The 15639-nt window shown below is 43.0% G+C and overlaps 1 protein-coding gene and 1 long non-coding RNA gene across 2 annotated transcripts; one reads left to right on the top strand and one right to left on the bottom strand.

Annotated features, from left to right (window-relative positions):
* Positions 1-832: 832 nt before the first annotated feature.
* LOC115904803 (ferritin light chain-like) lies at positions 833-6095 on the bottom strand. The gene is made up of 3 exons (XM_030950503.1): positions 5861-6095; positions 2939-3085; positions 833-1709 (listed from the first exon to the last, which is right to left on the bottom strand). Exons 1-3 carry the CDS (start codon positions 6041-6043, stop codon positions 1206-1208), a joined length of 834 nt encoding a protein of 277 aa, XP_030806363.1. The 5' UTR covers positions 6044-6095; the 3' UTR covers positions 833-1205.
* LOC115904804 lies at positions 2361-15194 on the top strand. Its single transcript, XR_004060806.1, has 3 exons — positions 2361-2441; positions 3020-3247; positions 14968-15194. It is a non-coding gene; the product is annotated as an uncharacterized LOC115904804 (long non-coding RNA).
* The last annotated feature ends 445 nt before the right edge of the window (positions 15195-15639 follow it).

The following is a 15639-nucleotide window of genomic DNA, read 5'->3' as shown; positions in this document are numbered from 1 at the left end:
ATTACACAAAAGTGTGAGGCAATCTTCCAATGAATCAAACCCCAACTGCATAAAGATGTATATAATGACAAAAAATCCCTAACTGCAGGCAGCTGATCTAGCCAGTCTTCTTAGGTGACCTTGGGAGCCAGGGTACAGAATGAGGCACTCCGGCAGGGGACTAATGAGAGGAATTTGGACACCTCTGCACTTGAACCAAGCTGGCTAACACTGCCCTAACTGAAAGGCAGAACTAATGAATAGCCGTTCTCTCTGATGCAATTCTAGCTAAGTGTGCTGTTTTTTCACTAGGATCTCATGCCCCTACTTGGGACCAAACAGGGAATATAAGAAGTAGCAGGAGTGCTACAGTAATGCCTTTAGTGAGCTAGCTGAGATAGGGCTCTGTATCATAATTAAAGCAATCATTCTACCTTAAGTCTGGACAAAGTCCTAGAGCTACTCTCTTTGGTGACACTTGCAAAATATGCCCTAGAACCTCTAAAGTTCTCATCTAATGGGAACTCCTAATTTCTCTCTCATCTGCTTTCTGAGGATGACAAAAGCCAACTAGGCAATAACTGTAGAGAAATCAGCACATTTTCTTATTCCCACTGTTAAGGAAATGTTTGCATCCTTCATCCTGAAGTATACCACTAGAAATAGCTGATTAGTAAATGCATTACACTACTTCTTTAAATTGCTACTATGATAGAAATAAGACAAAAAACTCATTGTTTTTGAACAAGTATTTTTAAAAAGTTCATTATTTTACTATACTTGTTAGTAATTTAAAATACTGAGTAGTAAAATATTCAGTAATATAAAACTAAATATTTGTATTTTTTGCCATGTAAAAGTTTCCTTGCATTAAAGGTGCAGTGATTTCTTTTTTATTTGTTTTAATAAAATTTATACATATTCTTAAAATAATTTGCACTAACTGATCCTATTAATCATTTAAGAGAAAGAAGAAGCTTAAGAACTTTTGGCTTCTAGGAAGAATTGCATAGATAAATGTGACAATCTAGCTGGCAACCTTGCTATCATTTAAAGCAAATAGTGGTGCGGGCTAGATTTTGAGCTGTGACTCAGCACAGGATGAGGGGATGGGATGTAAAGCAGGAGGAGGGACAGAGCATTGTGTCTCCTGAGTTTTGGTCCCATCTCCACCCTCAGGACAGGTTTGCCTGAGGAGCTGCCCTGTAGCTGCAGCAGCCTGAGCATTAAAGGCCCTCCCTGCCCTGCTTCACCTTTGCTCCTGTGCCATCGTTACACTGTGGCAGCATGGTGGTGCAGTGTATGGTTGCATATATTGGCCCTATGCCATTTCTGTGCTGGGAGCATTCTCTCTGGGGTCGCTTCAGACCTTCTGCAGCTCCTGTGCACTGCTGGAGAGGCGGGCAGGGGCTGCAGTGATCACTGGACTCTGGCTCTATGCTGGTCCTGAACTCTTTCTGCAGCCGGTCCATAAAATAGTCCCCAAGACTATTTCTGCCATCCTGGGAACAGTCAAGCCTGCGAGCATTGGTCAGCAGATCTCCCATCAGCTTGATCTTCTGGATTTTGGGCCCAATAAATTGTTTCTTGATAGTGCTTGCACTATGAGGGTCTGCATTTTCAACACTTAGGGCATAAAGCTCTTCAAAATATCGTAGCATAGTTTTCCATTGTACCATTGCTAGTTCCAGGGCTTTCATCAGACCGACTGCATAATCACAGTTTGGTTTCTGAAAACAAAGACAGAGTTGTATTTACTCAAAAGAACAGCTCATGTATCTGTATTCATCAATGGATTCCTGCAACTTAACCTGGTGCTCTAAAAAAGTTGTACTAGGATTTTGCAACAACTGCTTCCACTTTGGTGCATCTATTGTTTTTTGCAGGCTTTAAACATAAGTGGAAGAATCCAAGCACTTCTTCAAGGAACAGAATTACATAGCAGCAGCTATGCCTGAAGAGGGTTCTTACACCAGGAAACCCAGTCACAGAATGGTTGGGGTTGGAAAGGACCTTAAAATCATCTTGTCCCAACCCTCTGCCATACTCCACTAGACCAGGCTGCTCAAAGGCCCATCCAACCTGGCCTTGAACATTCCCAGGAATGGGGCATTCTCTACTACTTTGGGCAAATTTTTCTAGTGTGTCTAGTTCATCCTCACAGTGAAGAGGGACTTCCTAATATCTAGCCTAAATAACTGCCCTCTTTCAGTTAAAATTTGTTATTCCTCATCTTAACACTGCATCCTCTGACAAAATGTCCTTCTCCCTCTTTCCTGCAGGCCCCCTTTAAGTACTGGAAGTCCTAAGCTCACCCTTGATGCAAACTGAGTATTAAGAAAGATTTTTACAATAGTCTTTTTACTCTCTACAGCTTAACTGCTACAATGGACAAAAGAGGAACATTCTGTATTAACTAATTTGGTAGAGGAGAAGCAGCCTCTTGGTCTTAAACAAATGAGGTGGGTTATTTTTTCCTGAAAACATTTGAGCTATTCCTTTGTACCTTTGCAAGCTCGTTAGATGTTCAGACAGTTCAAATTCTGTTATGAGCTGTAATTTAGGAAATTAACTACTGCCCCAAGCTGGATGGTTCTCCTTCTAGTCATGTCTAAGCTTCCAATTAGGTTCAGTGTGAAGGAGACAAGTGGGCTGTTTCAGCCCAATTTAAGGAGCCATAATCCATTACAGCATAGTGGAAACAGCAGTGTCCAGCTGAGTAAAAGAAAAGGGGAACACTGTTCTTTTGGGCTGGAAAGCAACCCCATAGAGTTAGGACTGTATGTCTGACAGTTTCTAGGCATCACAATCAAGAACAAAACCATGTACACAAGTATGCCAGACAAATTATATATGGAAATCTAATAGTAGGTGAATGCAGAGATCTGAATTACCAACAATATAATTCAGTAAGTTAAATGGATCATAGCTGCTTGAAAATTTGTTGACTACTACCCACCTGGATGGTTTTAGAGCAGTAATGGCCTCCTCTTTCCTGCTGATACTTCATCAATGCCTCTGCGGCTTTTCTCTCTTCCAGAGCTTGATGCAGGAAGAACTTCGAAATATTTGGTAGAGCCACATGTGACTGATCAAAATATTCACCCTAAGCACACAAAACAAGAGTGTTAAGATCTGCCAGATATGGGACTCACCTGCAGCAGAATGTGGCCTTAACAGAACGCGGGAAACCCTTCCAATGGAAGATGTTTTGCTCACAAAGCACAATCACTTTGGAGACGTTGATCTGATTTCTACAATAAATTAAGTGAGTAGTTAGAGTATGAAATGAAAAATCTATACTTCTACTAGAGCTCCTTCTATCCTTTAATATTGGTCAGGCAACTGTAGTAATGATGTTGCTCTTGCAGTAACAGTTAAGAGATCTTCAGAATATTTTATTTATGAGTGGTGTCTGTTTTAGCATGTGTCTGTTTTGTAATTGTGTTTTGTGGAGGATTTTTGTTTTGTTTTTTAAACATACTCCCAGAACGGGGAACATAAAATTTATCCCTGCAGGCCTGCATTCCAGTCAAAAGTTAGCTTTCAAAGGTATGAGAAACATGAGGCAAATACCAAAAAGAGAACAAGCACAAGTTTACATCTGTTTATCAGCTTTATTATGGACAATGGTGTTCCAAAATAATGGATACTGCTACTGAACTATACACCTTCAATATTAGATGTAAGTCATGCCTGGGAAGGTATCTCAGGAAGAACATAAATCTGTTGGAGCGAGCCCAGAGGAGGGACACAAAGTTATCAGAGGGATGGAGCACCTCTCCTGTGAGGAAAGGCTGAGAGAATTGGGTTTGTTCAGCCTGGAAAAGAGAAGGCTCTGGTGACCTAAAGGTATCCTTCCAGTACCAGCCTGTAAGAAAGATGGAGAGGAAGTTTTTACTACAGCATGCAGGGACAGGACAAGGGGCTTAAAACTGAAAGAGCAGGTTTGGATTAGGTATTTGGAAAAAACTTTACTGTGAGGATGGTGAGGCACCAGAACAGGTTGCCCAGAGAAGTTAGCTCTGAGCAGCCTGGTCTTGGGAAAGGTGTCCCTGCACATGGCAGGGGGTTTGCAACCTGATGATCTTTAAGGTTCTTTCCAACCCAGGCCGTTCTTTAATTTCAGAAATATTACAACCCCAAATCCTCTGCTGGCTTTTTCTGTATGGGAAAGTAACAACTTGAATCACTGCCATATTTAACCATGCTAACAGATCTAATAGCTCTTATGTTTAGAATATTTTATCCATCGTATGGTTGTCTCATAAAGAGAAATCGTACAGGGAGGTAGCAAAGGAAAGCCCGCAGGTTACACTGGTTGGAACACTGGTTCTGCACAGCTCTAATGGTGAGGAGAATGAGAAGCAGCAGCTGGCACTTTGCCAAGAACCAAACTGAGGGAGCTACAGCATCCTGATCTGCTGGTGCCCTGACCACGAATGTGCAACACAGCACAGCTTCTGTCCCTTGGGCATGGGCGTGCAACACAGCACAGCTTCTGTCCCTTGGACATGCTCTGCACCACAGTACACATAACTGCACATCGAGCTGTTGGCTTGTAGCCTGTCTAGGAGGGGCAAGCAACAAGTATGTGCATTTCTTAAGTTCTTCTGCTTCTGATTGTCTTCTCTGCTTCCCTCTACTACCCTGCTTAAATAGGAAATACTTTCATTTCACCTATGTTCAGAAAGAAAATGTAGACGTTAGACACACAAGTTTATGTTTTTCTCTTATATTTTCAGGGCCTTCTTGGGATAACCTAAACCTGTGACACATACAGATGCGCGCAACCGTAAACCATTGAGGAGAAAGCACATACTGGAATGTTTTATTAAGAACATTCATTGCTTTATTTGCAGAAACCTTTTCCTCAAGTCACTCATTCCTGTTTCTGTTGACAGCACAGCCAAGATTGAATGTTTTATAAGCAGTTCCTCAGTGAAAGTGTGCAGCACAACTTGGAGTTCAAGTTAACACATGTGCTTAACTGTTAAGGTAAATTTTTTATGTCAATCATTCACTATTTAGGATGGTCACATTTCTAGGTTTGATTTATCCAGTCAATTTCTGAGTTTTTTCCATCCCATCCAGCTGCCAATCACTACAACTTTTTTCTTCCACAGGTTTAACTGCATACTTAAATTTTCATTGAATTTATACTTGACACCAAACTCAATTGAAAGATCTTGGGGATATACTGAATATAGTTTGTGTTGCTTCCCCGTGGATGCTTGCCATCAGAAGTTACAGCATTGATAATTTTGATATTTTTTTAATGTTAATGCCTCTGTTAAGTAATATGTTTGCCTTAACACTTGACATGTAGCTAGATATACTTCTGGCATGAATTTGACATGGTATCAGTGATACCTTTTATGATTTCATGTCTAAAGTTCATGCCTGTGGAGCAAGAAACCCTAAGCCATCCATGATGTTCACAGACTATAGTTAACCACACACAACTATTCACCAAAGTTTGGGGAAAAACCCTCTCAAGCGTTATACTGCAAAGCTGTTAGCATCCCCTGTTCCTGTCCCTTTTCCCCAGGTAAAAGGCCCTCTGTGAATTACCCAAAACACAGGAGCGCTCGTTTGTTTCACAGCCCGCGCCTTACGGACCCTCGTCGTTGTTTCGTGGCCGTGCGGGCGCAGCGGCCGCGGCGCGGCTTTGGCAGGAGCGCTGCCGCCGGCGGGCTGGGCAGCCCGGAGAGCCTCCACACCCCCTGGGTCAGCACACAGGCACCGCTGTGCCGTCCCTGCCCGACTCTAAACCCTCCTCAGCCGGGCTCCGGCACCTCCTCTCCCCTCGGCCGCTGGGGAGAGGGGCACACGCAGCCCGCCGTGCCCTCCCGCGGCCGTGCGCGGCCCGCCGCCTTACCAGCGCCTGCAGGCAGTAGTGCAGCTCCAGCTGGGCGCCGGTGAGGCCGCAGAGCGCCTCCTCCACGGCGGGCGGGAAGCCGTGGCGGACGCGGCTGGCGGGCAGCGGGCGGTGCGCGGGGCAGGCGGGCAGCGTCACCCGCGGCCGCTTGGAGCGCGGCTCGGCCATGGCCGGCGCCGCCATGGGGCAGCCGCAACGCCGCCGCCGCTGCGCCGCCTGATATAGCCGGGCACCTGGGACACACCTTGCGCGCCGCCGCCCGCCCGCCCAGGGAGGAGGAGGAGGAGAGGATGTGGGTGTGCGGGTGCGGGGGGGCCGGCGGGAACTGCCGTGGTGCGCAGGGCCCTGGGCAGGCGCGGCGGGAGCGCAGACGGCTCCGAACAGCGCGGAGAACCCGCGGGTGCCGGCAAACAGCGTGAATAGTGACTCACTGACATAAAAGATTTAACTTAGCAGTTAAGTAGTTGTGTTAACTTGGCCTCTGCTTGAAGTCGTGCCGCACACTTGTGCTGAAGAAGTGGTTAAAAAACATTGGATCTTGACTATGAGTGACTTGACGAAAAGGATACTGCAATGAGTGTTCTTAATCAAACATCCCAGTGTGTACTTTCTCTTCAGTGGTTCATGATTACACATGTGTACATTTGTAATGTGTAATCTTGGGTATCCCAAGATGGTGCTACAAACATAAGAGAAAAACATAAACTTGTGTGTTTGACGTGTCTTCATTTTATTTCCGAACAGAGCAACACAGCCGAAGTGAAAGTATTTCATATTTAAGCAGGATAATAGAAGAAGGCAGGGAAGACAATCAGAAGCAGAAGAACTTAGGAAATGCACATACTTGTTGCTTGCCCCTCCTAGGCAGGCTACAAGCCAACAGCTCGATGTGCAATTATGTGTACTGTAGTGCAGAGCATGTTCAAGGGACAGAAGCTGTGCTGTGTTGCACACCCATGCCTAAGGGACAGAAGCTGTGCTGTGTTGCACGCCCATGCCCAAGGGACAGAAGCTGTGCTGTGTTGCACATTCATGGTCAGGGCACCAGCAGATCAGGATGCTGTAGCTCCCTCAGTTTGGTTCTTGGCAAAGTGCCAGCTGCTGCCTCTCATTCTCTTTTACATCGGAGCTGTGCAGAGACAGTATAACCTGCTGGCTCCCCTTTGCTTCCTGTCTCTAATACATTGTCTGTATGGGACAGCAAAACCATGAATAAAACTCTTCTAATGTAAGAGCTGAGCCCTTTTCCAGTACCTCTGGGTCCAGCAGCAGCATCTGAGAGTGTGACCAGGCTGGGCCGAGGCTGGAGTGGCTGGTGATAATGTCTAGGCAGAGGCAATCCTGAGCTCTGAAAAGTCCTGTAAATCTAGTAATGTGTGTATATATCTTGGCTACAGGGTAAATTCTTTAGGTTTTTTGGTTTAGTGCTAAAAATGTTGGTGCTGAACTGGTCCTACCTATGCTTGTTAAACTATCTTTAGTATTTTAGTAACCAGTAATCCTCAGATTGTACAGTAACTTCAAAATACACATTACTGATTTTTTCAACTTTTTTACCATGTGGATGGAACTCGGCATTTCTTGAACATTTTTTACCTTTAATAGCTTCTGACCAGTGGAGAAGAAATATGAGTAATCTCAACACCCTTCAAAATCTATAATTTTCTCTTCAATGACTTTGTTTAGTAAGCTCAATGTTATGTGCTGTTTTGTGGAATATTTTTGTATCAGACCACTCCCCCACCAACCCAGGATGCTAAGGGCAGAATCGTTTTCCATTGCCTGTTTTAATTGTTATTGGATCTGACTGCCTAGAGCCCAGCATGCATCATCTGACAGTAGTCACGTAGAGATATGAGAACATTGCTCATGAGAAACTTAAATAATCCTTGTTCAGTGCCTCCATCTCATATGCTGTTCAGCCCTCTTTGTTGCTGCAATTACCCATTTTTTACTTCTGATTCTTCATGTTTTAGTTAAATTAGAAGTTTTGCTTTAAAAAAATCAAAGAGCCTTTAAGCATTTGGGTAAAATTTCATGTGAGTAATATAACTGTAATGTTTGCAAGGCTAAAATAAGTACCCAAAGTCATTAAATGTCAATATATTGACAAGATACTGAGTGACATATGACGTTATTCTGAAGTTCTCAGTAGGCATCCTCTTCTTCAATGTAGTACTAGGGACTTTTGCTGGAAGGACATACCTCTATCAGCTACCTTTTGAATCCTTCCATTCCAACTGTCCTTGTTTTGGCCTGTGAACTAGTTGACCTGTAAAGTAGTTGCTAGTGTTTTATTATTCCAGAATAATCCCTTGATTCCCTCAGAGGAGGAGGAAGAGGAGCAAGTGTGGTGCCTCTGTGTGTGTATGCATTGACATCCCAACCTAAATAAATGCTTGATGACCTCCTTTCTTTGAATAACTTGAAGTGTGAACTAGCAGTAGCAAGCAAGTTAGCCGGTGTCCCCATGGAAAAGTTTGTAGTTGTATTTAGTTAATTGGGCATTTATTATGATAATTTCTGAGCAGATGATCTCACAGAGGTTTGTCTCTGCATTAATGGGCTTTGGAGCCTTGGAAAACAATATTAAGTTATCCCATTTCAGTGATGGACAGGTAAGAGACAAGGGCAGTTCTTAAGGCCTCCTGTGATGCATGGAGCTGATCTGAAAACTGACTGTAAAGTTCTTTATACTCCATGTGTTCATTTTATAAGAACACCATTCAGTTTATTTTGCTTTGTGCTTCATAGAACTAAAGGAAATACACACCATTTGCACAGTTATCAATTGTATTATGGAAAAATTCCATGACAAAGTAATATAGGGATTCTTGCTACATAGCAGGAGGTATGCTATTTGTATCTGGACTAGGGAAGGTATCATCTGATCCAAAAGCTTGTGACCTCAAGAAATGCAGCATTCCAGGGAGCTGGCTCTTTGCTCAGTTTCTTAGTTACAACTTTTCAGTGCAGAATCACAGAATATTCCGAGTTGGAAGGGACTTACAAGGATCATCAAAGGGCTGGTTACAGGCACATGCCTTGATGAAAGGTATCTTTTCATTTTTATGATTTGGCAGGATTTTGGTACAACACATTTTAAAGTGTGTTGAAAGTATATGGCAGAATGGGAAGCCAAAACACCACAGTGTGGTATACAGAACTACAATTAAAATTCCATCAATATGAGCTCTCTTACAGATAAATCTATACCTTCTCTACTCCCCACTCCTTTTCCTATTTATTTGTTGGCAGAGTGCAGTAAAAATGATTGTTTGTGTCAGTGGGCCTTAGCAACCCTCTCAAAATATTCTTTCTCCTGAGCCTACTTTGTAAACATGTAGTTGTATCTGGCCATTTTCTACCCTGATTCTCTCATTTAAAGCTAGACTCTTTTGGCTGCACTTTGTGATCTGGAGTTGGTATTGTTTATTCTTTCACCACAGGTAGTAAGAGTTGTGGCTGTTGCTTCTCTCCAGCTACCATCTGTTTGCTTCTTTCTAGCTGTGATGGGTTTTTCACGTGCTTTGCAAATAGTCTATCTAATGCTGCCAGAATTTTCTCTCATTCAGTGCCTATCAATAGCTATGATGAAAACAGAGGACTGTGTGAGGAAAAAATAAAAAACAAATAAATGTACAATATGTATGCTTGTGAATTGGTTGTCTTAATTCATCATTTTGTTTTGTAATTAGGTGAAACCAAAGCTCTCTGGCAGGAAATTAGCAATGATTCATATGAACACCCATGAATTCATGATTGCTTTTATTGGACTTGAAGTCCCTTAACCCATTTTTCTTACACTTTTCTAGTCTCAACAGGTGCTTCATCTCACTACTTTTTTCTCTTTTTTACTTCCTTTATCCACGGAGGAAGAGCCAGCAAGACTTCTGAGTTGTTTTGTTGCCTTTTTACACTGTATGACTCATAAAGTTAAAAAAGAAGCCTGAAATTTGGGTTGTTACTACTTAAGTAAGCATAGCAAAATAACCTCTTTATATGACTTTCAGTAAAAGTGGTCATCAGCAAAACATGAGATGGCCCTGGAGAGGCAGCAGTGTTGTGACCAGATTGCAACATGGACATTCTGGAAATTTTTTTTTCTCTCTTTGTCACTGACCAAGTGGAAAGCACCAGTTTGCTATAGTGCTCTGAAATCAGCATGTTTTATTGATACAAGAGAGAGATTGCTCGAAAAAAAAAAGCCTAGTCTCTTTGAAACCAGTCTTGTTGCTGTCAAACAGAGCAGACAGAAGTCTGTATTTTGGGTTTATAGGTACTGAAAATTCCTGTACTGCACCAGATCTGCATGTATTTTGCATATATTCAATTTAATAAAATGAGGTACCATAATGAAATTCTGTTTGAAAAATACTTGGATTAACTTTTAATTTTGGAAATAATTTTTAAATGCCTTTTTTTTTCACTCCCCTCAAATACTCCAAGCCTTAGTTTTCATTTGCTTTCCTTTTCTAGAATCCCCAAAATTTCTTCTTGTCATTGAGATTTTTGTGTTTGCCAAACATCCATTACTGCAGTGTTTGAAGCCAGATGAGGTGTTTGAGGATGTTCTCATCACTGGAACCAGCCATGTCTTTTTTGCCTTGAGTTTTCCCAAACGTTGCTTCAGTAGCTTGATAAAGTTGTGACACTTTTCATTCTGTTGTAACTTTTATCTGAGATACTTTGTTTCCATAGGCTTCCTAGGCACAAGTCTGCATTGCACAGATAGCGAGATGTTTGCTCGTTGTCGCTCTTCTTTGGCAATTAAGTTCTTCCCTAAGGAGCTTTCTGAATGCTGGATAACATAAAACATTGTGATATATATAGAATTCTTTGAAAATTCACTGATTGAAATCTGTCCTTCAAACAGAATGCGCCCACAGCCCACACGCATATCTCTGCTGCGTCTAAAGCTAACATAGGAGACAAGCTTGTAAGAGTTTCTGAAATGCAAGCAAAGCTTATCTTTAACCTTGTGTCACAGAATACATATAGGAGGGTTTTCTAATCCATGCTATTTTCTTCTCTGCAGTATTTAAGTTAGATTATCTGTAGTTAACGCTTGCTGCTACCATGGGACCCTTCCAGGAGCAGGAGTTGGAGATGGACAGCCTCTGTTGCTTCTCAGCTGGGAACTGCTCTGGGGCTTTGGTGTACAGGGCACATCCTGCCTGAGTACCACCAGCCCTCACCCTCCTGCTGGTCCCCAGGTGCCCCTCCTTTCTCTTTCTCCCTGGGGGCTCTTTCCCACTGCTGCACAGCCACAGTGCTCAGACAGCCTCGTCCTCTCCCTTTGCTCCACTCTCCCTTCTCTGGACCTGGGGGAAATTTCTGTGCTAAGAGGAGGTTTGGGGTCTGTGTGTAGCTCTGCAGTCAGGCCTAGAAGATGTAAGTGCATCTCAAGTGCATCGACAGACTCTTGCTGTGACTGTTGTTGTGCCCCAGCCCGGTTAGCATTTGCCACCTTCATCTTTCCCATAGCATCTCAAGCCCAGCTGCACGTGGCTGTATTTTTGTGACTGCCTACATGTGTGGGGCTGCAGGGCAAACTGGGCTGTGCCCACTGGTTAACTCATCTCTAGAAGCTGTGTGTCACTATTTTCTCTTAAGCACTTACCACTCTCTGCATTTTTGAATGTTGATAAGTCACCTACACTGAGTTGTTCACTGTTGTCTTTTCTCCTCGTATTCACAGATTCATTTCATGTCCTGACTCAGCTTACCAGCTCACCTATGTCTGTAGGAGCCCAGGCTCTGGCAGCACTGAGGAAGGCCATGGCTGGGACTGAGCAGAGGCAGCAGGGAGAGCTGGAGCCCAGGGGCAGCCAGTGCTCCCAGCCTGGTGGCTGCAGAGGACTGGCAGCTTGGCTAAGGAAGCTCCAGCCTGGCCAGCAGCATTGGCTCTTCCATCTCCATTTCTGCTCTTATAAATACACTTGAGTTTTAACTGGACTATTCATTTCAAGTGCTACTGGCTGAGACTACCCCTTTGGTTTTTCTAAAGAGGCTGTGCTTAGGAGTAAGTTTCTATAAATTGGCAGGGTTCATCTGCCTCTGAGATTTTGCAATTGTTATTTCAGGTCACATTTAAAAAAGCATAGGCCAGCAAATGTAAGGCTCATCCATGTAATGTGGTATATCTGTCTGTGGTATATCATAAGTTCAGTCAGTAATTGCGGGTGGAAGGCACAGGGCCTCAGTGCTGGAGCATATTTAAGGGGATTCTTTGGAATTTCTGAAAACATGAGGCTTCCCTCAGGCAATGTGTTGCATAAGGGAGTTGTGCAATGCCAAGCTGCCTAAAGTCTGTCATAATTTGTCTACTTTGAGTACTTGCCTTTCTAGTCTAACTTCCTTTCCACATCTGTGGGTTAGAGTCTGTGCTTACTCTTGTGTAAATGAGAAAATAAGACTTGACACATTGAAAAAGGCAGAGCCTTTCTTTGTGTGTGTGCAGCCTGTGCCACCTGAAATCAGTGACCAGGTAATGCCATCCAGGCAGTGTGGACTTCAGGAGGTGCACCCAGTGCTCCAGGTAGCCCTTGAGGGGACATCAGGCCTCTTTGAGGTCTGCATGAGCAGATACACTTCATACATACTCCGAATATCTGGGCTAGAAGAAGTAAACTTTGGGCAAGGGATGAAGACCCAGAAACCATTTATTGTCTTGCTGCTGTATGCTACTGATAATCAATGTTCATAGGGTCCCTGCTAGTACCAGGAGCACCTTATTCTGAGGTACAGGGACTCCTGGGAGTTAAACTGGTTTGACTGGTGCCATTTGCTATTTGGCTTTAGAGAGAAGAAATTAAAGCCACAGTTGTGGTAAGAGGAGTGTCAAATGTTTGCAGGTGAAGAGGAAATTATTCTAAATGTTTTGGCTTTTGTAATCACCAAAAAATAACAAATCACAATTTTTTAAAATAATCCTTTCAAAGTCTTGGTGAAACTGCTTGAGAAAAAAGATATTTGAAATTTTAATGTAAACATTCATCAGCTAAATGTTTGTTTTAAATTTTGGAATAAGATGGAACCTGTGATGGTGAATCAGACAAAGCAGAAGTGGATAATTTCACTCAAACATCATGGACCTTAAAGGCATTGCTAAACTCCAATGAAGTAATTCCTCTTCTAGTTCCAGTCACAAATGACCCTTTATTGCTGCTTTTTTGGTCAAAGCATCTCTTTTAGACCATCTTCATTGTCTAAGTGTTGTGATTTTCCTGGGGTATCTCTTTCCCTATCATCTTCTGCCTAATTCTATTTTAATGGCTTTAAATACATTTTTAAAACCTTACTACAATAGGTAGTATCGTCGATTGTAGTAAGTTTGTGGCAGTATGTCCCAGACAAAGTCTTCTCTGCCAATCTGCAAAGGATAAAACAATTTGTTTTTTCAATTTCAGTGTCTTTTTGTAGAGAATTTGTTGAATTGAGCATTCTCCTGAGTTCACTGGAATTAAAAGGTAGAACTCAGAGTATGTTTGGCTCCTATCACTTAAAGCGGTCAGCACCGTTAATTGGTAATCTTGGGAAGTTAATTATTCTGATCTTTAGCACACAGTGGGATTACCCACAGTGATGCAGTGAAATGCTTCAATTTTTGATTTTTAAACCACTCCACTTGCTATCATTTTTTTTTATTTTCTTTTTTTTAAAGAATTTAGAATTCACTGGGCTGAGTATTTACAAATTTCACAGAACATTTTGTTCTCTGATTTAAATCCTGCATACCAAGTGCCTGCCTGGGGCAAAGACAAAAAAATTTAGCTTTGATACTCTAAAACTGGTTGAATAAATCCTGTGCAGCTGGCCTGCGTGAAATGTGCCCAGTGACAGCAAGCGGCAGCGAGGATTCAGAGGGATAGAGAGAGCTCTGTGCTGTCAGATGTTACAGTGTTTTATTGCTTTGCCTGGGAATGGCAGGAATGTGTAGGTATCTCTGCTGCTCAGTGTAAGGGTGCAGAGTGGTTCCCTCAGGCATGTACATGGACCAAACTGCTGCACAAGTGTGCAATGTTGCTTTATGTGTGTTTGTAGATAATCTGATGTTTTCCAACTTTGGAACTGTGGTTAAAGCCTTAAAGAGAATGTGTGAGTCTGCAGCAGCTGAGAATACATTTCCAGCACTGGAGGTTCCCATGTGGTTGTCTGTCTGTCCCATCCTCAGTGAGGAATTGTCTAACCTGTACTGTGGTGTTCATCAGGGGAAATTCTTGGAGACTTGTTTAAATGTTCAAGCCAACGCAGTACAGGTTACACTTGTGTGTACTTGTGGGTGAGATGTCAGGGACTATTATGGATTGGAAGCTGTTTTTTCTGCCTGTGCTGTTCTCACTACCAGCTCTGTTCATCCAACTGTCTCTCATCACTTTGCTTCTCTTTGTAATATAACCCAGCTGAGACATGGTCCTGAGGGAAAAGTGGCTTAAATCTGAATCTTGAAAAGTCAAGAATTAAAAGATGCATAGCTCAGGAAAATAAATTTTGGAATACGAAATTATGAAGGCTGTGACTGCAATTTGCAGCAAGGTCATGTTTTCCTCTGATAGTGCATCAACAGGAATTTGGAAATCCTGCTTTTACACATGTGGTGTGAGCAGAGTGCTTTTAGCCATGCTTTGCAGTGCCATCTCTGTGAATCCAGCTCCATTCTCAGGCTCCAGAGAGCTTCCAGGTTCTCCAGAAAGAAGCACAGGAGTAATTGCAATGATTGAGATCAGATTTACAGAACTGGCCTCTGGAGAATGGCAGGACTCAGAAAAGAAAGAAACATAGAGGCTTTCATTAGTTCAGGTGTTTATCAGAAATACACTGAGAGGGACTTTAAAAAGAGATTTGTATGTATTGGATGGTAAACAAATTTCCAGCAAAATGAAGATGAGGTAAGAATAAAACTTGCCTTGGAGACGGTTAGGCCAATAGTTTCTGACAGGTTTGTTTATTTGTTTGTTTTCTCTTCCTGTGTCATTTGTAGAGATCCTACATTGAAATTTTGCTCTGTCCTACAGGGACCCCTGGCTTGAGCAAGTGCATGACAATTCTTAGGATGCCTGTGCTGAAAGACTTCTCTTAATGGAGTTTGGTTTCATTTGTTCCAGAATGGGATTGCCCTTGTTGCTGTTGCTGCAGGCTCATGATCTGGACCCAACCCCAGGACTCAAGCAGGACTGAAGGACACATGGTAAGATTGTGTTACCTGTGCACAGGAGGATGGTGAAATCTGGGATATGTAGCTTGTGACTTTCAGCTGTCTGGTCTGAAGCAAGGGACAGGAAGTTTCTGTGTTGATGGAAGAGCAGTGGAGAGCAAGAAGAGGAGGTGAAAAATCCTTAGGAAAACTAAAAACAGAAGAGAAGCAGCCCTGAGAGTGAGCCAAAGCTTTTGGTTGTGTATGTGAGCATTACTCATATAACTTCAAGAGGGTACATGCTTTAACTGAGCATGTACCAGCTGAGGACTTGGCCCATAATGTCCTTTATAAAGCTCTGGTTCCTCCCCAAATAGTTTTTCCCTTCCTCTTCAAAGGGCACCTGTTGTTGGTGGAGTTGGTGATGATACTGGATTAGTGCACATGCAGTCAGCCTGCTTGGCCTCGGCCCTTTGGACCCAAAATGAACTCCAGCTGCTGCTGCCCAGAGCAGGTGCTTCATCCAGCCTGAGCAGCTGTTAGAATGCACACTGTCATGGCCAAGAGGAGGGGGGAGGTCCCCTGGAGGACCCAGAGGAACAACTGATCCGCAGCAAGCAAGGAACAGGGAAGTGTGCCATGG

Source organism: Camarhynchus parvulus, chromosome 5, assembly GCF_901933205.1.
Source record: "Camarhynchus parvulus chromosome 5, STF_HiC, whole genome shotgun sequence".
Classification (NCBI taxonomy): domain Eukaryota; kingdom Metazoa; phylum Chordata; class Aves; order Passeriformes; family Thraupidae; genus Camarhynchus; species Camarhynchus parvulus.
Note: the sequence above shows the minus strand (reverse complement) of the source record. Positions and strands in the feature narration are given on the sequence as shown.